This window comes from Argopecten irradians, chromosome 2 (genome assembly GCF_041381155.1).
Source record: "Argopecten irradians isolate NY chromosome 2, Ai_NY, whole genome shotgun sequence".
Taxonomy (NCBI): Eukaryota; Metazoa; Mollusca; class Bivalvia; order Pectinida; family Pectinidae; genus Argopecten; species Argopecten irradians.
The window spans coordinates 2,226,801-2,251,493 of record NC_091135.1 but is presented as its reverse complement, the minus strand read 5'-3'; the positions used below and the strand labels follow the sequence as shown (position 1 = coordinate 2,251,493).

The 24,693-nt window shown below is 40.7% G+C and overlaps 1 protein-coding gene across 1 annotated transcript in view; it reads left to right on the top strand.

The window, feature by feature from the left end:
• The window catches only part of LOC138314120 (ER membrane protein complex subunit 8-like), a 53,283-nt gene extending 29,390 nt beyond the window's left edge, over window positions 1-23,893 (top strand). The window contains exons 2-5 of the mRNA XM_069254298.1: window positions 350-426; window positions 4,710-4,779; window positions 22,131-22,222; window positions 23,362-23,893. Coding sequence (XP_069110399.1) covers window positions 350-426; window positions 4,710-4,779; window positions 22,131-22,222; window positions 23,362-23,515 — 393 coding nt within the window. The 3' untranslated portion in view covers window positions 23,516-23,893. The remainder of the gene's footprint in view (window positions 1-349; window positions 427-4,709; window positions 4,780-22,130; window positions 22,223-23,361) is intronic.
• The last annotated feature ends 800 nt before the right edge of the window (window positions 23,894-24,693 follow it).

Here is a 24,693-nt window from a genome sequence, read left to right as displayed (position 1 = left end):
TGATTTATCAAGCTGTCTGGTTGATTAGTCTGTACAATGTAGACACTCACTTGTCAGTTATGTTATTTGCCGATATATACTGACAAAAATAGCCGGTTTTAAACAAGGAAATAGACAGTTGTTTTTGCCGGCAACCCGCTTTAACGAGAACCCTGTTAGCTCTGTCAGCTGTGGAGCACCTTAAATATGAATTACCTAGTTGACCATAATTCCTTGTTGGTGATTATTGAAAGCCGGTCAAATTTTGCAATGACAATTTCTAGTTGTATTTATGAAATATCATGAAAAAACATAATTACCACATTCAAGAGAAGCTGCTCCATACTAATTACTGATTTTCTGTTTTCAGATTGATGGTTATTGTAAAAGTGCTGGATATATGATAGCAGGCTATTACCAGGCTAATGAAAACTACTCTGATTCTGAGTAAGTAACCCAGGGCTATAAATTCAGGTCGACTGAATTACCATATATGGAAGAGAAAAAAATTCTGTGGGAGTTATTTCCCTTGTCGCCATACACATGATCTGTATGCTGAAAATTGATGCGTAGTCGATTGTAAGCAATGAGTTTTTATTAGGTCACCTGAGACGAAGTCTCAAGTGACCTATTCTAATCGCCTTTTGTCCTTCGTCGTGCGTCGTATGTCCGTAAACAATTTACATTTTCGACTTCTTCTCCAAACTTCAATGAAATTTTGCACAAACCTTCTAAGGCATAAGGCCAATCAAAATTGTGAATTATACGGTCCCCACCCCCCAGGGGGCTGCGGGAGGGGCCAAAAGGGATAAAATTGAGTAAAATTTCAAAAATCTTCTTCTCTACTCACAGATGTGTTAGAATCAAATACTCTTCATAGATAGAAAGGTCTTAAGGTCCTTTTTCAAAAGTTGTGAATTATATGACCCTGGGGTCTCGAGTTTCCCCCTGGGGAGGAGGTTAAGTTTACTATAGTTTATATTGGGAAAACACATTTTTGAGCATTTTGTGGTCATTTGATATAGGAAATGAGTCAAATGTTGTCAGAATTATCAGTATGAGATGACCATTTAATCCTATTAACAAATTTTCTATGACTGACCCCCAGGGGCCTTAGGGATGGGGTCAAAAGGGGACAAATAGGCTAAAACTTCAAAAATCTTCTTCTGAAATTCAGGAAATGGTAGAATCAAATACTTTTCATAGATAGAAAGGTCTTAAGGTCCTTTACAAAAATTGTGAATTATATGACCCTGGGTTCTCACGTTTCTCCTTGGGGAGGGGGTCAAGTTTACTATAGTTTATATAGGGAAAACACATTTATGAGCATTTTTTGCTCAATTTTCATCAAAAACGAGTCAAACTTGGTTAAAATTATTAGCCTGAGATAGCATTTTAACATCATATCCATATTGGTCCAGGCAGACCCCCTGGGGTCAGAGGGGCAGGGCCAAAAAACGTCAGATAGGCTAAAACTTAAAAAATATTCTTCTAAAGTTCTGGAAATGGTAGAATCAAATACACTTTATAGATGAAAAGGTCTTAAAGTGAATAGTTGGGCAAAGAAAACCAGTCTAAATGCATTCATTAGCCTTCCAAAAGTTCTCACATATTAATACGACGGCCAAGTTCTGCTTAGTTTCCCAGTTCTGACCATTAAAGTAAAGAAAAATTGAAAGCATTGAAAGCGAGGCTGCGTGGAAATGTAACCACGGACATAGTGAGCCGGGAGGATGTTTTAGAATTTCCATACTTTAAATAAATTTCTTCGTACACAGACAGATTTTGACGAGAGATTTTATTTTTCCATTTCTTAAGAAATTATACTGGATACATTCACACCATTTTTACCGAATTTAGCCATCCTTGCCCGACTGTTCACTTTAAAGTGTGTTTTATAAAAATTGTAAATTATATGACCCTGGGGTCTCATGTTTCCCCTTGGGGAGGGGGTCAAGTTTACTATAGTTTATTTAGGAAAATACATTAATGACCATTTTTTGCTCAATTTTCATAGGAAGTGAGTCAAACTTGGTTAGAATTATAAGCTTGAGATAGCATTATAATATATCCATATTGGTCCTGGCCGATCCCCTGGGTGCAGAGGGGCAGGGCTAAAAAAGGGTTAAATAGGCTAAAACTCCAAAAATCTTCTTAAATTCTGGAAATAGGAGAATCAAATATTAATAGATGGAAAGGTGTTTTAGAAAAATTGTGAATTATATGACCTTGGGGACTCATTTTACCCCATGGGGAGGGGGTCAAGTTTACTTAAGTTTATATAGGAAAATCATATTTGTGAACATTATTTGCCCAATTTTCATAGAAAATTAGTCAAACTTGATTAGAATTATTAGCCTAAGATATAGCATTTTAACATCAATATCAGTCCGCGATGACCTCCTGGGGGACCAGAGGGGCAGGACCAAACAAGGTCAAAATGATTAAAATTTCAAAAAATACTTCTAAATTTACAGGTTTGGTGGAAGCAAATGCTCTTCATAGTCTAAAAAGTCAAATTTATAAATCACTGACCAACTTCAAGGCCCAGCATATAGTGTTTATATTTCTTTTATTTGTTTCATTGTATATTCTAACTCAGATGACCGTTAAGGCCCATGGGCCTCTTGTGTACACATATACTGTATATACATACATGTACATGTATGCAAATTTGTGATTGATACAGGAAACACTATGAAATGTATCTTATTACAATGGTTAGTTTTGAATTATCAATAATAAAAATCAAGCAAAACTGACAGAAATTTGATTAAACTGCATTTCAAATGTGTATGCGTGAAAATCTTTTATTCAGTTATTCAATACCATGGTACTATTTAAGGTACAGGTATATGCATACTCACTTCACTAAAATTATGACATTGTGATGGTAATTATAAATATTTCAATAAACTGTTAACAATTTGATTGTTATTTCTTAATATATCGGATAAATATGACACTTTAGAATAATACCATTAATGCATACAGTTGTACACGTAATTTGTAAACGTACGTGTAAAGTGGAAATTTCGCATCAAGTACAGTCTTCTTTGACTTCATCGTGTCTATATAGTTTTCATAGGCAAATCAGCCAATGCCCATCAACACTAATGTTGGACCGGGGACCTGAGGCCCCTAAAAATCTTGGAGGGCCCCCTGATTTTGTGTTGCAGAGGGCCCACTGGGCCACTGATTTTTTGACTGTGTATACAATTTGTAGGATTTTGCTGTAATAGATGTTTCATTTTTTCATTTGTTTGTTAGGAAAAACCTTTTGTTTGAACAATATGTTCTTTGAGACAAAATAACCAATCAGATTCATATTAGTTCGGTATCTGGATTTTTGGCCCCGATGAATTTGCCAGGGCCCTCATTTTCTTTCTTTAGGGAGACCGGTGGTCTCCTTTTTCCAATAAACTTAAGTATCGAAGCCTACAAATGTTTAAAGTGAACAGTCGGGCAAGGATGGCTTAAGTCGGTAAAAATGGTGTGAATGTATCCAGTATAATTTCTTATAGAATAGAAAAATAAACTTTCTCGTCAAAATCTGTCTTCCTACGTAGAAATTAATTTAAAGTATAGGAATCCTATTAACCTCCTCCCGGCTGACTATGTCCGTGGTTACATCTCTACGCAGCCTCGCTTTCAATGCTTTCAACTTTTCTTTATATCAATGGTCAGAACTGGAAACGTAAGCAGAACTTGACCGTTGTATTAATATATGAGAACTTTTGGAAGGCCAATGAATCCATTTAGACTGGTTTTCTTTGCCTGACTATTCACTTTAAATACTATATATAAATGAATATTATCAATGTAATATTTTATTGGAAAATTACATCATTTTTAATCCTGAACATACTCTGTTTTCTTAACCTTTGTTTGCATTTCAGAAGTTGAGAATGTGTCGGTGATTATAATAACAGTACTTCCTTGTTAATCGTCAGCGTTAGCTATAACTGGTGAATTTTTTGCTTTGCGTTTGCGTAAAGCTGGGAACATTAAACAGTTCAGATACTGTAGCTGAAAATCACAGGTATCCTTCTGAAAATCACAGGTATCCTTGGGTACTGCCCATTACCTGTATGGGAGTGTTGGTCTCGATCGTCTATCTGGGTGTAGTGCACTACTAGTTTATCTGTAGCTTAAATGAAGTCCACTACAAGTTTAACGTAGTGTACTACAAGTGCACTAGGTGTAAAGGTTAGCTTACACTCAACTGTAGCTACACAAAGTCATGTACTTGTATTAAATGTGTGTACACTGTTCGTGAACTTAAAACATCTCTTAAACTATTCTAGTTGGATATAAGCACATTTTTGTTGGGATTTATTCAAAGTTTACAAAATGTAGACAAATGTTTGTCTGTGCAAAACAGTTTGCTTACATTTATGTATGTTTATATATACATTTATCACCGTACTGTACATGTACTATGTAGTTAAACAACAATTACTAATACAAGCAATACGTTCTGTGAAATAAAACAAGAATTAATAACGGGGCAATTTAATGGGTTCTCTATTTTCTCGTTTTAATTACGATAAGACATTCCATGTCCAGTTAAAGTTTTTCGTAAAATTAATCAACCTAAATGTGCGGTGTGCGATAAGTTTGTATCGCACATTGCACAGTTTGGCGGACAATGTCTGTGCGGTGTTCTCACGCTGTTTTGCAATCACACAACAGTACATTATAAGTGATCATGATTTTTTCTTCCACAGATTGAATTGTATTGCAAGAGTTATGGGGAAAAAAATAAGTGAGAATTGCCAAGAACCCTATATATTTATGGTAAGTGTTAAAAATATTTGGTACAAGTACAGTCCAACCCACTTAATACAAACTTGTATAATACAAAAACCAGAACGTAATTGAAATCCCCTGCAAATTGCATTCAATATTCTTGTATTTATTACCCATTTAGTAAAGAACATAATGATTTCCGAGTCCACTGGGTACTTTTTGTGTTGTTTCAAACCCAAATCATGCCAAAACTAATTTGTGAATGAAAGTATTAATGTTTTAATATGTTATATTTTATAACATAAGCTATCAGTGTGGTGTGTGTACCACCCACTTTATTTCTACCCCCTGGCTCCCTAGGGGATGGCAGGGAAGGGAGATACCCCCTGGCTCCCTAGGGGATGGCAGGGAAGGGAGATTGTATCAGGGGCCTTTGCACTTTGAGACGATGGTTATTACCACATTGACACATTGATGGGAATGTCATTTTGCCTTTCAAACTTTGAAATATGGGACAAAGGCACCGGAAAGTCTATGTCACTCCAGTTCAACTCGCCCTCATACTGAACAACTCGCCCTCATACTGAACAACTCGCCCTCATACTGAACAACTCGCCCTCATACTGAACAACTCGCCCTCATACTGAACAACTCGCCCTCATACTGAACAACTCGCCCTCATACTGAACAGAAACTTGACCAGGAATCTCGTCTCTTGCAACAGAATGTATATCCGCAAGGACTGACCACAGGAAACATTTTTGATCTGTGTTTTGTATGTTGAGGGGGGTATGACACTTGAGTGACAGTGGTAAAGAGCCTATCAATGTTGTGGTCATTCACTACACTGACCAATTAAATCCTGTTGTACTAAGTGCAGTTTTGGACTCAGGGTCAATCTTAAGACAACAGGATCACTATAGCAGCAGGCGTGCATGGCAAACAGGCGTTTATTCATAATGGCTTGCTAGTTATAGAATGATAATTTTTGGTCAACCCTTAGCTACCATCCCCAATATTTTAATGTTAATTGTTTCTTACTTAATTGATATATATCCTTATACCTGTAGTTTATAGTTACTAGAATAGTGTATAGATCCCGTAATTACATGCAGCATTGTAGGGAGATTCAGAAGAATACTATTAATGTATTATGTAATATCATTTATGATGTACTTTCGGTAAACATAATTAAATAACATCAATAAACTAGATTATTGTCCCTGGTCTTTGTGTTGGTTTCAGACCTGTGATTAATCTTGACCTTTAGATATGTTTCGATAATCTATCACTGCTGTGTCTCAAGACATGTACTCCAATTATGCACATACACAGGTATTCCACCCACAGGGGATGAACAATTTTCAATAAAACAATTGTACAGGCATATCCCTGTCCAAAGTCTCACTTGTATTTGAATCATTTGTTGTACAAATGTTAACCCACTTAATACAAATTCATAATAATTTATCATAAGGTCACACCAAATAAATCAGTTGTTCTTTGTTAACTGATAAAAGAAGAGGGAGCGATCAAATTATTTTTTTTCTTTAATTTTTAGCTCACCAAGGGCCCTAGTTGTGCATATTGCGTTTTGGAACCGATTGGTCAACAAGATGGCCACCAGGCAGCCATCTTGGATTTTGATAGTTAAAGTTTGTTATTGCTATTTCTCAAAAAACACTGAAGGGATCGTTCTCAAATTATATATGTAGGTTCACCATAAGATCTAGTTGCACATATTGCGTTTTGATACTTGAAGTTTGAAAAGTAGAGAAAAGATCGATCTGTCAATTGTCAGGCATAGATCAATCTTTGGTGGGTGCTAAGATCCCTCTGGGATCTCTTGTTAATGAAATATCCATTTTCAGATTTTCAGAGGTGAAAGGATCCAATTGCCATGCGATCACTATTTTTTTGGCATTTTTTTAAAAATTATTTTTCAATATTTATATTGAATTTAATTATTGAAAGTATATTAATTTTGCAACCTGTCATTTACAAAAATAACTCAAAAGCAATATCATCTATAACAAAAATCAAAGTTTAAAGATTCAACTGACCCCTTCACTTTTGCCTGAAGTAGGGCTGTAACGAGTATCCGAGTACTCGAGTATTCATGAATTATTGAGAAAGATCGGATACGAATATTCGTTACTCCTGATATTTGTGGATTGCGATCTTTCAAAAGCAAACAAGAGGCCCAGAGGGCCTGTATCGCTCACCTGGTTTGTAATGCCAAGTAATATTCTGGATACAGGTTCATTGTTTATTTTCTGAAGAAATTTGAATATTTACCTCTAATTCCCCTATTGGGCCCCACCATTCCTGCCCCCTGGGGGTCAGAGCCAAAATTTATACAAGCTCTGTTCCCCTTCCCCCAAGGATGTTTGTGGCCAAATTTGGTTATAATCCATGCAGAACTCTATGACTAGTAGCGATTTATAGGATTTACCTTTATTTCCCCTATTGGGCCCCGCCCCTCCTGCCCCCGGGGGGTCAGAGCCAAAATTTATACAAGTTCTGTTCACCTTCTCCTAAGGATGTTTGTGGCCAAATTTGGTCACAATCCATGCAGAACTCTAGGACAAGTAGCGATTTATAGGATTTACCTTTATTTCCCCTATTGGGCCCCGCCCCTCCTGCCCCCGGGGGGTCAGAGCCAAATTTTATACAAGTTCTGTTCCCCTTCCCCAAAGAATGTTTGTGGCCAAATTTGGTTACAATCCATGAAGAACTCTATGACTAGTAAGGATTTACCTTTATTTCCTATATTGGGCCCCGCCCCTCCTGCCCCCAGGGGGTCAGAGCCAAAATTTATACAAGTTCTGTTCCCCTTCTCCTAAGGATGTTTGTGGCCAAATTTGGTCACAATCCATGCAGAACTCTAGGACAAGTAGCGATTTATAGGATTTACCTTTATTTCCCCTATTGGGCCCCGCCCCTCCTGCCCCCGGGGGCTCAGAGCCAAAATTTATACAAGTTCTGTTCCCCTTCCCCCAAGGATGCTTGTGGCCAAATTTGGTTACAATCCATGCAGAACTCTATGACTAGTAGCGATTTATAGGATTTACCTTTATTTCCCCTATTGGGCCCCGCCCCTCCTGCCCCCAGGGGCTCAGAGCCAAAATTTATACAAGTTCTGTTCCCCATCCCCCAAGGAAGTTTGTGGCCAAATTTGGTCACAATCCATGCTGAACTCTATGACTAGTAGCGATTTAAAGGAAATGTTGACGGACAGACAAACGGACGGACGGACGGACGACGGACGCCGCGCCATGGCATAAGCTCACCGGCCCTTCGGGCTAGGTGAGCTAAAAACAATACCTTCTTTAATGCTGTCATAGCTCAAAAATGTGAAGGAATGTACAATAAAATCTGAATATCATCGATGTTTTCACTTTGAAGTAGACCGGAAGTACACAAGAGCTGCTTGAAGTAAAGCTAGCAACATGTTATTTTCGTATCCACGCTTCGATGCAATTTTGTTGATTTCTAGAGATGTAAAAGATTATAATCCTTAATAATAATAATAATGATAAAACATAACTATTGAATTCTAGAGATGTAAAAGATTATAATTGATTTCGTTTTCATTACGGGTCGGAAATATGTAAAAATACGAATATATTGTATTAGGCTACTGAGTACTGTAAATGTGAACCCAATGTGAAAAACGAAAGTAACTAGGCTAATTATGAGTCAAAATCATAAATAACCTGATTAAAAATAAAATTTATAGGCCTAAAACCAAATTATATTGTAACTACTCTTACAGATTTAAACATTTTTAGCTCACCTGGCCCAAAGGGCCGGTGAGCTTATGTCATGGCGCGGCGTCCGTCGTCCGTCCGTCAACATTTAATTTAAATCGCTACTAGTCATAGAGTTCCGCATGGATTGTGACTAAATTTGGCCATAAACATCCTTGGGTGAAGGGGAACAGAACTTGTATAAATTTTGGCTCTGACCCCCCTGGGGCAGGAGGAGCGGGGCCCAATAGGGGAAATAGAGGTAAATCCTATAAATCGCTACTTGTCCTAGAGTTCAGCATGGATTGTAACCAAAGTTGGCCACAAACATCCTTGGGGGAAGGGGAACAGAACTTGTATAAATTTTGGCTCTGACCCCACGGGGGCAGGAGGGGCGGGGTCCAATAGGGGAAATAGAGGTAAATCCTATAAATCGCTACTTGTCCTAGAGTTCAGCATGGATTGTAACCAAATTTGGCCACAAAAATCCATGGGGGAAGGGGAACAGAACTTGTATAAATTTTGGCTCTGACCCCCCGGGGGCAGGAGGGGCGGGGTCCAATAGGGGAAATAGAGGTAAATCCTATAAATCGCTACTTGTCCTAGAGTTCTGCATGGATTGTAACCAAATTTGGCCACAAACATCCTTGGGGGAAGGGGAACAGAACTTGTATAAATTTTGGCTCTGACCCCCCGGGGGCAGGAGGGGTGGGGCCCAATAGGGAAATAAGAGGTAAATATTCAAATTCCTTCAGAAAAGAAACAATGAACCTGTATTCAGAACATTACTTGGCATTACAAACCAGGTGAGCGATACAGGCCCTCTGGGCCTCTTGTTTTCTTAATCTCAATGTTTTTCTGTATTTGACCCAAAAAAAAAAATAACTGAAAATGTTTTGATATGGTGATTTATGCCTTACCATGATAATTTATATACAGTGTACCAGTTCACAGATGGTTTGACTTTTGATTCATGCCATAATTGGTGTGCAGTAGTATTTTTGAGATGCGTCATTTCAAAATTCAAATGATTTGATTTTTAGCTCACCTGGCCCGAAGGGCCGGTGAGCTTATGTAATGGCGCGGCGTCTGGCGTCCGGTCCGTCCGTCAACATTTCCTTTAAATTGCTACTAGTCATAGAGTTCTGCATGGATTGTAACCAAATTTGGCCACAAACATCCTTGGGGGAAGGGGAACAGAACTTGTATAAATTTTGGCTCTGACCCCCCGGGGGCAGGAGGGGCGGGGCCCAATAGGGGAAATAGAGGTAAATTCTATAAATCGCTACTTGTCCTAGAGTTCTGCATGGATTGTAACCAAATTTGGCCAGAAACATCCTTGGGGGAAGGGGAACAGAACTTGTATAAATTTTGGCTCTGACCCCCCGGGGGCAGGAGGGGCGGGGCCCAATAGGGGAAATAGAGGTAAATCCTATAAATCGCTATTTGTCCTAGAGTTCTGCATGGATTGTAACCAAATTTGGCCACAAACATCCTTGGGGGAAGGGGAACAGAACTGGTATAAATTTTGGCTCTGACCCCCCGGGGGCAGGAGGGGCGGGGCCCAATAGGGAAATAGAGGTAAATCCTATAAATCGCTACTTGTCCTAGAGTTCTGCATGGATTGTAACCAAATTTGGCCACAAACAACCTTTGGGGAAGGGGAACAGTTTTGGCTCTGACCCCCCGGGGGCAGGAGGGGCGGGGTCCAATAGGGGAAATAGAGGTAAATCCTATAAATCGCTACTTGTCCTAGAGTTCTGCATGGATTGTAACCAAATTTGGCCACAAACATCCTTTGGTGAAGGGGAACAGAACTTGTATAAATTTCGGCTCTGACCCCCCCGGGGCAGGAGGGCCGGGGCCCAATAGGGGAAATAGAGGTAAATCCTATAAATCGCTACTTGTCCTAGAGTTCTACATGGATTGTAACCAAATTTGGCCACAAACATCCTTTGGGGAAGGGGAACAGAACTTGTATAAATTTTGGCTCTGACCCCCTAGGGGCAGGAGGGGTGGGGCCCAATAGGGAATTTAGAGGTAAATATTCAAATTCCTTCAGAAAAGAAACAATGAACCTGTATTCAGAACATTACTTGGCATTACAAACCAGGTGAGCGATACAGGCCCTCTGGGCCTCTTGTTTTCTTAATCTCAATGTTTTTCTGTATTTGACCCAAAAAAAAATAACAGTGAAAATGTTTTGATATGGTGATTTATGCCTTACCATGATAATTTATATACAGTGTACCAGTTCACAGATGGTTTGACTTTTGATTCATGCCATAATTGATGTGCAGTAGTATTTTTGAGATGCGTCATTTCAAAATTCAAATGATTTGATTTTTAGCTCACCTGGCCTGAAGGGCCGGTGAGCTTATGTCATGGCGCGGCGTCCGGCGTCCGTCGTCCGTCGTCCGTCCGTCCGTCCGTCAACATTTCCTTTAAATTGCTACTAGTCATAGAGTTCTGGATGGATTGTAACCAAATTTGGCCACAAAATTCCTTGGGGGAAGGAGAACAGAACTTGTATAAATTTTGGCTCTGACCCCCCGGGGGCAGGAGGGGCGGGGGCCCAATAGGGGAAATAGAGGTAAATTCTATAAATCGCTACTTGTCCTAGAGTTCTGCATGGATTGTAACCAAATTTGGCCAGAAACATCCTTGGGGGAAGGGGAACAGAACTTGTATAAACTTTGGCTCTGACCCCTCGGGGGCAGGAGGGGTGGGGCCCAATAGGGGAAATAGAGGTAAATCCTATAAATCGCTATTTGTCCTAGAGTTCTGCATGGATTGTAACCAAATTTGGCCAGAAACATCCTTGGGGGAAGGGGAACAGAACTGGTATAAATTTTGGCTCTGACCCCTCGGGGGCAGGAGGGGCGGGGGCCAATAGGGGAAATGGAGGTAAATCCTATAAATCGCTACTTGTCCTAGAGTTCTGCATGGATTGTAACCAAATTTGGCCAGGCACATCCTTGGGGGAAGGGGAACAGAACTTGTATAAATTTTGGCTCTGACCCCTCGGGGGCAGGAGGGGCGGGGCCCAATAGGGGAAATAGAGGTAAATCCTATAAATCGCTACTTGTCCTAGAGTTCTGCATGGATTGTAACCAAATTTGGCCAGAAACATCCTTGGGGGAAGGGGACCAGACTTGTATAAATTTTGGCTCTGACCCTCGGGGGGCAGGAGGGGCGGGGCCCAATAGGGGAAATAGAGGTAAATCCTATAAATCGCTACTTGTCCTAGAGTTCTGCATGGATTGTAACCAAATTTGGCCAGAAACATCCTTGGGGGAAGGGGAAACAGAACTTGTATAAATTTTGGCTCTGACCCCTCGGGGGCAGGAGGGGCAGGGCCCAATAGGGGAAATAGAGGTAAATCCTATAAATCGCTATTTGTCCTAGAGTTCTGCATGGATTGTAACCAAATTTGGCCAGAAACATCCTTGGGGGAAGGGGAACAGAACTTGTATAAATTTTGGCTCTGACCCCTCGGGGGCAGGAGGGGCGGGGCCCAATAGGGGAAATGGAGGTAAATCCTATAAATCGCTACTTGTCCTAGAGTTCTGCATGGATTGTAACCAAATTTGGCCAGGCACATCCTTGGGGGAAGGGGAACAGAACTTGTATAAATTTTGGCTCTGACCCCTTGGGGGCAGGAGGGGCAGGGCCCAATAGGGAAAAATAGAGGTAAATCCTATAAATCGCTACTTGTCCTAGAGTTCTGCATGGATTGTAACCAAATTTGGCCAGAAACAACCTTTGGGGAAGGGGAACAGAACTTGTATAAATTTTGGCTCTGACCCCCCGGGGGCAGGAGGGGCGGGGCCCAATAGGGGAAATAGAGGTAAATCCTATAAATCGCTACTTGTCCTAGAGTTTCTGCATGGATTGTAACCAAATTTGGCCAGAAACATCCTTGGGGGAAGGGGAACAGAACTTGTATAAATTTTGGCTCTGACCCCAAGGGGGCAGGAGGGGCGGGGCCCAATAGGGGAAATAGAGGTAAATCCTATAAATCGCTACTTGTCCTAGAGTTCTGCATGGATTGTAACCAAATTTGGCCAGAAACATCCTTGGGGGAAGGGGACCAGACTTGTATAAATTTTGGCTCTGACCCTCGGGGGGCAGGAGGGGCGGGGCCCAATAGGGGAAATAGAGGTAAATCCTATAAATCGCTACTTGTCCTAGAGTTTTGCATGGATTGTAACCAAATTTGGCCAGAAACATCCTTGGGGGAAGGGGAACAGAACTTGTATAAATTTTGGCTCTGACCCCCCGGGGGCAGGAGGGGCGGGGCCCAATAGGGGAAATAGAGGTAAATTCTATGAATCGCTACTTGTCCTAGAGTTCTGCATGGATTGTAAACAAATTTGGCCACAAACATCCTTGGGGGAAGGGGAACAGAACTTGTATAAATTTTGGCTCTGACCCCCCGGGGGCAGGAGGGGCGGGGCCCAATAGGGGAAATAGAGGTAAATCCTATAAATCGCTACTTGTCCTAGAGTTCTGCATGGATTGTAACCAAATTTGGCCAGAAACATCCTTGGGGGAAGGGGAACAGAACTTGTATAAATTTTGGCTCTGACCCCCACGGGGGCAGGAGGGGCGGGGCCCAATAGGGGAAATAGAGGTAAATCCTATAAATCGCTACTTGTCCTAGAGTTCTGCATGGATTGTAACCAAATTTGGCCAGCAAACATCCTTGGGGGAAGGGGAAAACAGAACTTGTATAAATTTTTGGCTCTGACCCCCCAGGGGCAGGAGGGGCGGGGCCCAATAGGGGAAATAGAGGTAAATCCTATAAATCGCTACTTGTCCTAGAGTTCTGCATGGATTGTAACCAAATTTGGCCACAAACATCCTTGGGGGAAGGGGAACAGAACTTGTATAAATTTTGGCTCTGACCCCCCGGGGGCAGGAGGGGCGGGGCCCAATAGGGGAAATAGAGGTAAATCCTATAAATCGCTACTTGTCCTAGAGTTCTGCATGGATTGTAACCAAATTTGGCCACAAACATCCTTGGGGGAAGGGGAACAGAACTTGTATAAATTTCGGCTCTGACCCCCCGGGGGCAGGAGGGGCGGGGCCCAATAGGGGAAATAGAGGTAAATCCTATAAATCGCTACTTGTCCTAGAGTTCTACATGGATTGTAACCAAATTTGGCCACAAACATCCTTGGGGGAAGGGGAACAGAACTTGTATAAATTTTGGCTCTGACCCCCTGGGGGCAGGAGGGGTGGGGCCCAATAGGGAATTTAGAGGTAAATATTCAAATTCCTTCAGAAAAGAAACAATGAACCTGTATTCAGAACATTACTTGGCATTACAAACCAGGTGAGCGATACAGGCCCTCTGGGCCTCTTGTTTTCTTAATCTCAATGTTTTTCTGTATTTGACCCAAAAAAAAATAACAGTGAAAATGTTTTGATATGGTGATTTATGCCTTACCATGATAATTTATATACAGTGTACCAGTTCACAGATGGTTTGACTTTTGATTCATGCCATAATTGATGTGCAGTAGTATTTTTGAGATGCGTCATTTCAAAATTCAAATGATTTGATTTTTAGCTCACCTGGCCCGAAGGGCCGGTGAGCTTATGTCATGGCGCGGCGTCCGGCGTCCGTCCGTCCGTCCATCCGTCCGTCAAGATTTCCTTTAAATTGCTACTAGTCATAGAGTTCTGGATGGATTGTAACCAAATTTGGCCACAAACATCCTTGGGGGAAGGAGAACAGAACTTGTATAAATTTTGGCTCTGACCCCCCGGGGGCAGGAGGGGCGGGGCCCAATAGGGGAAATAGAGGTAAATTCTATAAATCGCTACTTGTCCTAGAGTTCTGCATGGATTGTAACCAAATTTGGCCAGGCACATCCTTGAGGGAAGGGGAACAGAACTTGTATAAATTTTGGCTCTGACCCCCCGGGGGCAGGAGGGGCGGGGCCCAATAGGGGAAATAGAGGTAAATCCTATAAATCGCTACTTGTCCTAGAGTTCTGCATGGATTGTAACCAAATTTGGCCACAAACATCCTTGGGGGAAGGGGAACAGAACTTGTATAAATTTTGGCTCTGACCCCCCGGGGGCAGGAGGGGCGGGGCCCAATAGGGGAAATAGAGGTAAATCCTATAAATCGCTACTTGTCCTAGAGTTCTGCATGGATTGTAATCAAATTTGGCCACAAACATCCTTGGGGGAAGGGGAACAGAACTTGTATAAATTTTGGCTCTGACCCCCCGGGGGCAGGAGGGGCGGGGCCCAATAGGGGAAATAGAGGTAAATCCTATAAATCGCTATTTGTCCTAGAGTTCTGCATGGATTGTAACCAAATTTGGCCACAAACATCCTTGGGGGAAGGGGAACAGAACTTGTATAAATTTTGGCTCTGACCCCTCGGGGGCAGGAGGGGCGGGGCCCAATAGGGGAAATGGAGATAAATCCTATAAATCGCTACTTGTCCTAGAGTTCTGCATGGATTGTAACCAAATTTGGCCACAAACATCCTTGGGGGAAGGGGAACAGAACTTGTATAAATTTTGGCTCTGACCCCCCGGGGGCAGGAGGGGCGGGGTCCAATAGGGAAATAGAGGTAAATCCTATAAATCGCTACTTGTCCTAGAGTTCTGCATGGATTGTAACCAAATTTGGCCAGAAACAACCTTTGGGGAAGGGGAACAGAACCTGTATAAATTTTGGCTCTGACCCCCCGGGGGCAGGAGGGGCGGGGCCCAATAGGGGAAATAGAGGTAAATCCTATAAATCGCTACTTGTCCTAGAGTTCTGCATGGATTGTAACCAAATTTTAGCCAGAATTATCCTTGGGGGAAGGGGAACAGAACTTGTATAAATTTTGGCTCTGACCCCAAGGGGGCAGGAGGGGCGGGGCCCAATAGGGGAAATAGAGGTAAATCCTATAAATCGCTACTTGTCCTAGAGTTCTGCATGGATTGTAACCAAATTTGGCCAAGAAACAATCCTTGGGGGAAGGGGGACCAGACTATAAATTTTGGCTCTGACCCTCGGGGGGCAGGAGGGGGGCGGGGCCCAATAGGGGAAATAGAGGTAATTCCTATAAATCGCTATTTGTCCTAGAGTTCTGCATGGATTGTAACCAAATTTGGCCAGAAACATCCTTGGGGGAAGGGGAACAGAACCTGTATAAATTTTGGCTCTGACCCCAAGGGGGCAGGAGGGGGGGGGCCCAATAGGGGAAATAGAGGTAAATTCTATAAATCGCTACTTGTCCTAGAGTTCTGCATGGATTGTAACCAAATTTGGCCAGAAACATCCTTGGGGGAAGGGGAACAGAACTTGTATAAATTTTGGCTCTGACCCCCACGGGGGCAGGAGGGGCGGGGCCCAATAGGGGAAATAGAGGTAAATCCTATAAATCGCTACTTGTCCTAGAGTTCTGCATGGATTGTAACCAAATTTGGCCAGAAACATCCTTGGGGGAAGGGGACCAGAACTTGTATAAATTTTGGCTCTGACCCTCGGGGCGCAGGAGGGGCGGGGCCCAATAGGGGAAATAGAGGTAAATTCTATAAATCGCTACTTGTCCTAGAGTTCTGCATGGATTGAAACCAAATTTGGCCTGGGAAACATCCTTGGAGGAAGGGGACCAGAACTTGTATAAATTTTGGCTCTGACCCCCTGGGGGCAGGAGGGGCGGGGCCCGATAAGGGAAATAGAGGTAAATCGTAAAAATCGCTACTTGTTCTGCATGGATTGTAACCATATTTGGCCAGAAACATCCTTGGGGTTAACAGAATTCGTATAAATTTTGGCTTTGACCCCCTTGAGCAGAAAAAGTTGGGCCCAATAGGGGAATTAGAGGTTAATATTCAAATTCCTTCAGAAAATAAACAATGAACTTGTATTCAGAACATTACTTGGCATTACCAACCAGGTGAGCGATACAGGCCCTCTGGGCCTCTTGTTTTAGCTCACCTGCCCGAAGGGCAAGTGAGCTTATGCTATGGTGCAGCGTCCGTCGGCCGTCCGTCGTCCGGCCGTCCAGCCGTCCGTCTGTCCGGGCATCCTGCGTCAACTTTTCCATTCAAACAACTTCTTCTCCAAAACTTGGAGATCTAGAGACCTGAAATTTGAGTTATAGCATGCTGGGATGAAGGGCTAACAAGTTTGTTCAAATGAATGACCTTGACCTTCATTCAAGGTCACAGGGGTCAAATAGGTGAAAATCTTTAACAGACTTCTTCTAAATAACCAAGAGGCCTAGAGACCCGATATTTGGCATGTAACATGCTGGGATAGAGGGATACCAAGTTTGTTCCAATGAATGACCTTGACCTTCATTCAAGGTCACAGGGGTCTAATACGCTAAAATCTTTCAACGACTTCTTAATAACCAAACAGCCTAGGGACCTGATATTGGGCCTGAGGCATGCTTGAATCAAGGGCTACCAAGTTTGTTCAAATGAATGACCTTGACCTTCATTCAAGGTCACAGGGTTCAAATAGGCTAAAATCTTTAAACGACTTCTTTTTAAAAACCAAGAGGTATAGGAACCTGATATTGGGCCTCTGGCACGCTAGGATAGAGGGCTACCAAGTTTGTTCAAATAAATGACCTTGACTTTCATTCAAGGTCACAGGGGTCAAAAAGGCTAAAATCTTTAAACGACTTCTTCTTAATAACCAAGAGGCCTAGGGACCTGATATTAGGCCTGTGGCATGCTGGGATCAAGGGCTACCAAGTTTGTTCAAAAGAATGACCTTGACCTTCATTCAAGGTTACAGGGGCAAATAGGCTAAAATTTTTAAATGACTTCTTTTTAATAACCAAGAGGCAAAGAGGCCTCTAATGTGCTTAGTGATGATATAAATTCTTATTTACTCTATTTGTTAAGTATGAACCATGTATAATTACCAGATTGCAGGTGAGCGATTCGGGCCCATTGGGCCCTTGTTTACAGTTGCAGTGACTGAATCCTGCTGTACTTCCCCTGTAACTCTATATATTGCTTAATGATAAGGAATGTAAAACTGCTAAAAATGGTTTTTATTATCAATCAAACATTTATCAATATAATATATTGATTTATCAATAAAAACAGTTTTACTTCAATTGAATCTTTTGCTTCTATCTAACTGGTGATTCGTGGTCCGATCTGTGAATCGTCAACCCTGAATCGTGGATCGGATCAGATCGCCACATGTTAGACAATCCACAGCCCTAGCCTGAAGAGCAAGTGAACTTATGCCGTGGTGCGGAGTCTGTCCTCTGTCGGTCCGGTGTCAACTTTTCCGTTTAAATAACTTATTCTAAAAACCTTGGAAGCAAAGATTCCTGAAATTTCACTTAAAGCATGCTGGGATGAAGGGCTACCAAGTTTATTCAAATGAATGGCCTTGACCTTTATTCAAGGTCACAGGGGTTACCGCATAATCAATCCAATAAGCACCCAGGGCATTTAAAAAAATGAAAAATTGCTAATAAGACGAAATTAATGCAAATCTATACAGTATTTGGTCAAAATTTATGCCTGGGCAATTAAAATCAAGGTCTCAAAAATGGGGAGGGGCGCTTATTGGGCCGGATACGTTAAATAGGTGAAAATCTTCAACCAACCTCTTCTTAATAACCAAGAGGCCTAGAGACCTTATACATGTATTTGGCATGTGAAATCCTGGGATGAATGACATTGACCTTTATTCAAAATCACAGGGTCAAATAGGCTAAAATCTCATAATGACTTCTTCTCAAGAACCAATAGGCCCATGGTACTTATATTGGGCATACTGGGATGAAGGCCTACCAAGTTTGTTCAAATCAATGGCCTTGACCTTGCCCCCAGTGGAGCCTCTTGTGACGTCATAAGTACCTCTGACGTCAGAAGATCCCTTGATGTCATTTGTGGTAAAAAATATAAGTCCATGGAAATAAACATAAAATCATCAGTACACTTCAAGCATTTTAATGAATATGACCCATCTCAAGTATACTCAACATTTTAAAATCATAACTACAATTACTGTTGCAAATAATATAGAACAATTGGGGTTTCTCATTCAGGTAGCATGCAAGCACAAAAAATGTGCATTGCGTCATTACGTTTTGACGTCGTTCAGAACAACGTCACAATACATGTTTAACATATCCCGACACCAACGGGAATTATAGGAGAATTATGATCTTATAAATTCCCTTTTTGTTTGGTTAGGTTATATAGTGTCAGTCCGGAGCTAATGGAAATATCAAAAGAAATAAATAGTAGTAAGTGGCTTTAAAAGCGTTGCTGGAATAGCAGAATCCTTATTAACGCAGTATATTTTTCTGCTAGATATTTTGTTTTATCTATCACTGCTGATATATTTTCAGTTATAATTATTATTAGGGCCCCTGGATGGATTTCATCACATATTTGGCTGTGAAACTTCATTAGGAAAGGACAATCATTTTTATATAAATGTGCAGAGGTCACGACCCCTAGGGTCAAGGGGCGGGGCCCCAAAAGGGCGAATTTTCTTATTTTAAAGCTTTAAAAATCCTACCTTTCTCCCTTTATCCTTGGATGGAATTTCATCCATATTTGTGTACCAAACATTATTGATGAAGGACAATCATATTTTATATAAATGAGCTTGGTCCGACCCATAGAAGGGCTGAATGGTGGGGCCCCAAAAGGGCAAATTTTCTTAATTTACTAGCTTTAATAACCCTACTCTCACTTCATCCTCCTTGGGGGGGATGGATTTCATCCAATATTTGGTGTAAACAGTCATTTGGGTATGGACAATCATATTTGTTAATATAAATGAGCGTGGTCCAACCCACTAGGGGCTGAGGGGTCCAACAAAGTGCGGGGCAATCTTTTTTAATGACTTCTTAAAGCTAGTTATAAAATGAAACTACTGATATTTGGATAAATAGGCTGGGAAAAGTGCTAAAACCAATTTGTTGGGGAGTCAATCTTGAATTAATCTGACCTGTAAATTTTGGTAGAAACCCCTAGGGGGCTGAGGGGCGGGGCCCCCAAGGTGAGGCTAAATTATGAATTTGAGTTGCTTTAAAATCCTTACTGTTTCCTTGATATTGACCTGGACCTGATATTTGGGTGAAACATCATTGACAATCAACTTTATTTTAAGCTTTGAGCCCGAAGGGTCGGTGAGACCCATGGCCTGCAGGATTCGGGATGGGGCGCCCCTAAAATGGGTGAACGAAGGATTTTAACATTTTAAAATCCTATGGCCTTGTCAACCTAAAATTCTGGATGAATTTATAATCCATAATTTGGTCTGAAAGCATCCAATGGGGAAACACAATTTGATTTATTAATATAAATCTGAGTCCTGGTATGAACCACTAGGAACGAGGTGGGGGGCCCCAAATGGGCAAATTTTCTTAATTTTAGCTGAGGCTCACATTTCCTGTTTTAAGGTTTCCAAGGTCAGTCACAAACGATCTCAATGAAAATTGGTCTTAAAGGGTGTTTAATTTGCCGAATATAACATGCAAATCATTTTCGTAAAGATTTTTGGTATTCACCAATAGATGGCCGCTGGTAAACCACATCCACTGTTTATAAGGTTTCAGTCTACCGATCTTCAATGAAAATTGGTCTAGTAGGGGTTTTAATTGATGCCGAACAACATGCAAAATATTTTCGTAAAGATTTTGGGTATTCCAAGATGGTTGCTGGTAAATCCATGTTTTAAATCGCTTTCAGTCATAGAGTTTCCAAGAAAAACCCAATTTTACAATTTTGAAAACAGGAACATGCAAACATTTTTCAACCTGACCCCCCCAATTACAAGATGGCCGCTGGTATCAAAAATTTCCTGTTTTAAATAGTTTCAAATCTGATCTAATGAAAATAATGGTCTAAGTGGTTTTAATTGATTCAGAAGGGGGAACTTTATTTAAATGATAATCATATCCTTATAAAGGAACAGAACTTGTATAAATTTTGGCTCATAGTATCCCCCGGGGGGCCGGAGGGGGGAGCCCAATATAGTGAAATGCAATTTGGCTTTAAAATCTACTGAGAGTCCTCCTTAATTTGGCTTGAATGGGTTTCAACCATATTTTGATGAAAAAGTTTGTTCAAACAAAACTTCTAAATACCTTTTTCAGATACTTGTATAAATTTTATTCTGATCCCCCAGGAGTTCCTTGTGATGTTTCATATTAATCGTTAACACAATACTTTATACTGTGACTTTGTTGTTTTTGTGCCATGAGCTCATGTATGACCGTTATGGCCACATGGGGCCTCTTGTTTCCTTTTGCAATTATTGATGGAAGGGAGTGGAGTTTTCCCCATATTTTACATTATGATTCCCCATCCATCCTAGATCTGCTTGGTAATTTTTCAGGCTGAAATTAAATTAAAAAAAAAATCGGCCATCTTGGATTTTAACATTTAAAAAAAATCACAATGTTGTTGCTCTTAACTGATAAACATTTTGTTATAACATTATGATGCAAAGTTGTTCAGAAATTAAACAAGGAGTTGACTGTCCAAAGGTAAGGTCATGGGGCCAAGGTTACTAAGTCAAAGGTCAAGGTCTTTCAAAAAAAAAAAATTTTCTCATGAACATTTTGTTACAACATTTATAATGAAGCAGAGTTGTTCAGAATTAAACAAGAAGTCAACTCACCAAGGTTTTGACTGACCAAAGGTAAGATCATGGGGTCACTGCATCAAAGGTTGTGGACACATTTTCCATTTTTGGACTTATTAACAATTTGTTATGACATAATAAATAAAATTATTCATTGCTTAATATATTAATTAAAGTCAATATGATTTGAATCAAAATGGCTACATGATATGGAAGATTAGATATACCATTCCACAGAGTTTAGTTGCAGATACAACTCTTATGGAAATTTTTTTTACATGATTAAAATATTTGAGCAGACCTTTATTCCCTTCCTTTCACATTTGTTATGTGTTTCTTCAGCAAACTATGAGGTTTACCTTGTTTAAAAGGGGTATTTGAGTTGTTAATTGTAGTGTTCTAGTTATGAAACAGAAATACTATATTTGTGATACACTTTAATTGAAAAATGACAGCGTGAAATAAGTCAATCTTTCCTTTCAATTAACTCTGATCTGAATTGTGTAGAAACATTCCATACTTGTGCTGTTGCTATATGAATTTTGTTGCTATGGCCATTACTTGTTGTTTTGATATTTCATACTGTTATTAGTGAATTATTTGCAATCATACTTTATTTTTGTGACTTGTTGTTACTAAATATGATATTAGTGATTGATAATATAAACATGCAACATGGTCTCATTTCTGCTAAATTTCCTGGAAAGTTATCGTTTCATACCTTACAGAAGACCACCTATTTAGATTGACCCATTACATGTATACAAACATGTTTGGCCCTTACTATACCTTGTCCTTTTCATGAACCTATTGATTTTATAACCATTATTCATGAATCTGTTCGTGAACAAGTTCATGAAATGTGCATGTAAATGTTGTGTATTATTTACATTAGGCCATTTAATGTTCCAGAAACATTTATCAATGTTCATGAATTATTCATGATCAATTCACAGGGAGATGTCAGGTGATTGTTAAAAGTCCAATTAATTATTAGTTTCTCCATACATATTCCTGTTGCTTTCACTGTTTGTTTATGACTTTCAGATAGACAATAAAAGGGTCTCACCTGATTCAGTATCTGAGGTATACAAAACATATTCCTTAAAAGACACATCTTGGAGGGAAATTGAAAAAAGGTTAGTGACTCTTTTATCAAGTTGCAGATGCACTGTTTTAGCTCTGCTTCAGAAAAAATATATCAATTCCTTCTTTCTTTTTACTGTAACAGATACGTTTAGTCTTCCTGTTTTATAAAATTAGTTTTCCATCCCTTAAATTTAGCCTTCCTGTTTCTATGATAAAATTTGCTTTTCCATCACTTAAATTTAATCTTCCTGTTTCTATGATAAGATTTGCTTTTCATCCCATATATGAAGTTCCATGAATATTGATTTTAATTCAATTGAAAGATGACAGTTTTAACATTAAGTTTAAATTGATCCCATTTTTAGGTCATCTCTCAGAATGACCTATTAACATCATGCACCGTCCGTCGTTGTGCACTGTGCAACGTCCGCTGTCCGTAAACTTTCCATTCAAACGACTTCTTCTCAATACACGAAAGGCCCAGGGTACTGATATTTGGCCTATAGAATGCTGGGATGAAGGGCTACCAAGTTTGTTCAAATGAGTGACCTTGACCTTTATTCAAGGTCACAGTGGTCAAAAATGCTAAAATCCTTTTAACAACTTCTTATTAATAACTAAGAGACCTAGAGACCTGATACTGGGCCTTTGGCATGCTGGAATAAAAGGTTACTAAGTTTGTTCAAATAAAGGACCTTGACCTTCATTTAGGGTCACAGGGGTCATAGGCTAAAGTATTTTAAACCACTTCCGGTCAAGAACCAAAAGGCTTAGGCTTATTGAGCCTGCAGGAGCGGGATGCTGGGATGAAGGGCTACCAAGTTTGTTCAAATGAAGGACCTTGACCTTCATTCAAAGTCACAGGGGTCAAATTGGCTTAAATCTTTAAACGACTTCTTCTTCAGATCCAAAAGGCCCAAAAGGACCTTCATTCAAATTCACAGGGGTCAAATAGGCTAATATCTTCAAACAAAGTCTTGTGAATAACTAAGAGGCCTTGAGTACTGATATTGGGCCTGTAGCATACTAGGATAAATAGCTACCTAGTTTGTTGAAGTGAATGTACTTATTTATGCCATATAATATTAGTCAGATTACTGTTAAGGCCCATGGGCCTCTTGTTGTCTGAAAATGCACTGATAATTCTATGATCGGACTAATTCTAAGTTTCGTTTTTTTTAATCTTCAGTTCAACGGTTGATGACGATACTCTGCAAACTGCAGCTACATTGTTGACATCAGGTGCTTACACACAGCTCACAGACTTTGATAATCATTTTGATGATTTGACAAAGGATTGGATGAATCCATCCATTAATGATATGATCAAACATTGTGCTTAACAGGTTCAGTAAAGGTAATCAGATCTTTTTAGCTCACCTGGTCCGAAGGACCGAGGTGAGCTTATGGGATACCGCAGCGTCCGGCGTCCGGCGTCCGTCAACAATCGACTTCTTCTCCATAACCGCTGGTCGGATTTCAACAAAATTTGACTGGTAGCATCCTTATGGGCTACTAACTGAAAATTGTACAAATGATGGGGCTGATCCCCCGGGGACCTGAGGGGCGGGGCCAAAAGGGGTCAATTTGGCTATTTCCATATAAACGACTTCTTCTCTGAAACCAAGCATGGGATAGCACTCATAATGCAATGGTAGTATCGTTTTAGGGTGGGGATTCAAAATTGTACAAATGATGGGGCTGACCCCGGGGGGCCTGAGGGGCGGGGTCAAAAGGGGTCAATTTGGCTATTTCCATATAAACGACTTCTTCTCTGCAAACAACAAGCATGGAATAGCACCCATAATGCAATGGTAGCATCCTTATAGGGTGGGATTCAAAATTGTACAAATGATGGGGGCTGACCTCCCGGGGACCTGAGGGGCGGGGTCAAAAGGGGCCAATTTGGCTATTTCCATAAGAATGACTTCTTCTCTGCAACTAAGCATGGTATAGCACCCATAATGCAATGATAGCATCCTTAGAGGGTGGGGATTCAAAATTGTGCAAATGATAGGGCTGACCCCCCCGGGGGCTTGAGGGGCGGGGTCAAAAGGGGTCAATTTGGCTTTTTCCATATAAATGACTTCTTCTCTGCAACTAAGCGTTGTATAGCACCCATAATGCAATGGTAGCATCCTTATAGGGTGGGATTCCAAATTGTGCAAATGATGGGGCTGACCCCTTGAGGGCCTGAGGGGCGGGGTCAAAAGGGGTCAATTTTGCTATTTCCATAAGAATGACTCTACAACTAAGCATGGTAAAACACCCATAATGCAATGGTAGCATCCTTATAGGGTGGGGATTCCAAATTGTGCAAATGATAGGGCTGACCCCCGGGGGCCTGAGGGGCGGGGTGAAAAGTGGTCAATTTCCATATAAATGACTTTTTCTCTGCAACTTAACATGGGATTACGGGTGGGGTCAAAAGGGGTTAATGTAGCTATTTCCATATAAACAACTTCTTCTCTGCAACTAAGAATGGAAGAGCGCTTATAATGCAATGGTAGCATCCTTATAG